This window comes from Helobdella robusta (genome assembly GCF_000326865.2).
Source record: "Helobdella robusta unplaced genomic scaffold HELROscaffold_2, whole genome shotgun sequence".
In the NCBI taxonomy this organism is placed as follows: domain Eukaryota; kingdom Metazoa; phylum Annelida; class Clitellata; order Rhynchobdellida; family Glossiphoniidae; genus Helobdella; species Helobdella robusta.
The window spans coordinates 8,608,849-8,612,214 of record NW_008704083.1 but is presented as its reverse complement, the minus strand read 5'-3'; the positions used below and the strand labels follow the sequence as shown (position 1 = coordinate 8,612,214).

The following is a 3,366-nucleotide window of genomic DNA, read 5'->3' as shown; positions in this document are numbered from 1 at the left end:
GTCGGTCTCTTCATTTAATAATCAAATAATTTATTTAATGGTTGAGAGGCTGGTTACAATCATAAGCGTGCTGTCAGTTAATGAATGATAAAATGTATAAAATTACGAACAAACACGTGAATAAATGAACGAATGGGTGTTTGAACATGTCTAGTAAATATAACGAATGGATGAATTTGAACGTTTATAGTTAGCTAAGAAGCTAAACTTTGAAGATGAAGAGATGGTGAAGCACATGCAAGAACTACTGGACGAAGCTGCCGACGGTAAATATGGTCTCGTTGCTGTGTTAATTATTTTTAATCCATGTTTAGAAACTCGTCAGCTAAGTTAGAGCATTTTTTATTTTGAACAGAAAACGACGTCGACGAAGATGGAAATGGTATGGAGACTGAAGTTAACAAAGATGATGAGAGAAATGATGATGAAAGTGATGACGACCTCGGCGACGATAACGACGAAGAAATGAAATGACGTGACTGACAAAGTTCTTGTAAATATTATGTACATATAATCTTATTTATTTATTTAAATAAAATGTTTCGAAAATTTGTTATTCATAAATTATGAAATATTTATTAATTGGTTAAAACAGTGAAGTTAATAAAATCCTCAAAATACAAATTTTCTTATTCTATGTTAATGTACACTCTCCCCTTTTTTGGCCTTATCCTTTTTAATATCAACCTCTTTCTCTTTTTCAATATCTTCCCCACATTCGATTCTCACGTAATCAACGATTGTCACGTTATTGTGGTCAAGTACATCGATGACCTTGTAATTTGTGTCCAGCATATATTCCTGATAGATCATTCTCACTTCATCGTCTGGTTCTGGAATCTTTTTAACGTTTTTACTTTCGCCACTACTTTTAGTTTCATCATTTGTGGCTCTGGTTTCTGTATCCACTTTTGGATTAGTGCTATTACTTGTATCATATCCTATGCATTTGGGATTCATCCCAACAATGTGTTGGCACAACTGTCTGCCTAATTCTTCTTTAGTTAGAATTTTTTTCTCCATAAACACTTTTTCTTCATCCTCATCGCTTTCGCTGTCGCTGCTACTACTGCTGCTATCATCTTCATCTTTGCTTTCTTGTGGCTTTGTTTCTGTAGTTGAACTAATGTTTGTCTTAGTTGTTGGTGTTCTAGATGCAGCATCAGCAGCTGGTGAAGTAGCTGTAGTGTTAGTACTACCTTCTTGACAAATAACAAGGGCTCCATACTTGCCCAGTAAACAATGACCACTGCTCTGTTGAATCTTTGGACCTGTTGAAGAGTTTTAAAAGTTGGAAGAAATGGGTAAAACAATATTTGTTGGCAATGTTTATCTAATTACAATTTTTTTATTAACATTTCAGACATAAAATTAATAAAGATCAACTTCAGCATAATTCAAAATAGAAACCAGTGGTGTGTATGTAGTAAGAGAGATATTGGCCTAGCTGTTTATCAGGTCTCATGACCACTCCTCTTCTCACTAATATGTTCTCTCCCAAGTTGCCTACCTCCAAAGCTGTTAGGTCTGATACTGTCTTCTCATTTATCATCACCTTGCTCAGTTCATCTTGAGACATTAGTAACTGTAAATTTATTATGACTTTATTAGCTTACATTTCAAACTGTTCATAGGTATATTCTTCAGAGCAAATATTTTGTATTTTAAATTTTAAGAATGTGAAAAAAGCATTAGAAATAAAGACAAGTTGAAACAAATCCCATAAAAAATATAAAGAAAATGAAACGACCTTGTTGCTGCTGACTGACTTGCCATGTTGTAAGACACCATCTGACACTGCTGCAACAAAACTTTGAAACTTTAAATTCCTAGCAACAAAATCTGTTTCACAGTTCACCTAAAATTGAATAAATATATATCTACATATAAATGCCTTGGCTATTAAAATATAAATGAAAGGAAATATAGAATTAATTTAATAGTGAATTAATTTGACAGGACCTCAACAAGAGATGCAATGTTGTCCTTGACTACCAATCCAATGAGACCCTGAGACATCGGTCTACCTTGAAGTTTTGATGCTTTTGCCCACCCTTCCTTCTGAGCTTCATCTTTTAACCACTTTTCTGCCTAATTAATAATTAAACAATAAAATTTTAAAATACAATTATGACTTATTATGTAATCAATGAATTCTGTGGCTAGAGTTAGAAGAATGGTAGTTACCTGTTTGAGATCATTGTCAAATTTTTCAAGCGCTTTACGGCAGTTGACAAAGGAGAATCCAGTTGATTTCCTCAACTTACTCAGCAATTGCTTGTCTACCACCGCGTATTGTACGGCTGTTGTGTGAAGAAAATTTGCCAGAGTAGGCGATAATATGTTCCTCATCCCTTTTGGCCCAAGTAGTGTCAACATTTTTTTTATTCGTTTCAAAAGTTCGGAATGAAAAGCTTTTTTTAATCAATTTTTTAATTAAAAAAAAGATAATAAGATTTTATTATATCAGTTATTACTTTCTCCAAGGAGCCGTACGGGCTATATTGAAGTTATATTTTTAAAAGTGAATTGACATATAAAACATAATAAAAGGGCATTGTTAATAATTCAGAAAGTTTAAATCAAAAATGTTTCCGTGATGAGGTAGAGAAGAAAACGACGATGACGCTGATGATTGAAACGAAAAAGATGATGATAATGATGGAAACATTTAAGTTTCCTGATCTGGTGTCAAAGATATTATGAAATCGTGACTCAATAAAATATTTAGAGTATCCTTATTTAGCAAGACAGCTGGTCTTTCGGCTTTATTGCGTTATTTCATAATAGCTGTTATTTTATTGCTATTACGTCAAATATTTTTCCATTATTAACACTAACTAAAATTGAAATGCTTCTCAGAGCTGCTTATTATGGTTCAGCTCTGCGATATACTTTACCTTCCGTAATAATTTAATTCAATTATAAACGCAAACTGCTTGCAAACTGTCTTCTTATATACTTAGGTTTTAGTTAATTGTACTTTTCAACCAATAAGGATACAACATCCACACCACACGATGTATCTATCTAAATGGCCTGCATCATACGACCTTCAAGACTGAGATTCCATCATCTGAGCTAACTCTCCAAACTGGCTCATCCGACAATCAAATCTTGTCTGAAACGAAAATTTAAGATAACGCTTCGTAGGATACACATACAGCGTCTTACGTAAGTATGTATAGTTCACACATCTGCGTACATCACACGCACATCAATGTATATGCAAAATATTATATATTACAAACTTATAACATGAATGCAAGAACAAACACATAAAAACATGTGCATGTGACAAACACGTACTATGCAGTTTTATTATTCTTATATTTATTCTTGTATTTATTGTTATTTTAATATTAT

At 32.9% G+C, this 3,366-nt stretch overlaps 1 protein-coding gene across 1 annotated transcript; it reads right to left on the bottom strand.

Annotated features, from left to right (window-relative positions):
- Positions 1 to 681: 681 nt before the first annotated feature.
- On the bottom strand, positions 682 to 2,316 carry HELRODRAFT_123857 (hypothetical protein; the record flags this gene model as incomplete). The annotated part of the gene is made up of 7 exons (XM_009017713.1): positions 682 to 840; positions 910 to 1,028; positions 1,209 to 1,271; positions 1,411 to 1,555; positions 1,706 to 1,858; positions 1,963 to 2,091; positions 2,188 to 2,316. Coding segments are annotated over 7 exons (897 nt in total), but the record flags the coding sequence as incomplete, so codon positions are not given.
- Positions 2,317 to 3,366: the final 1,050 nt, after the last annotated feature.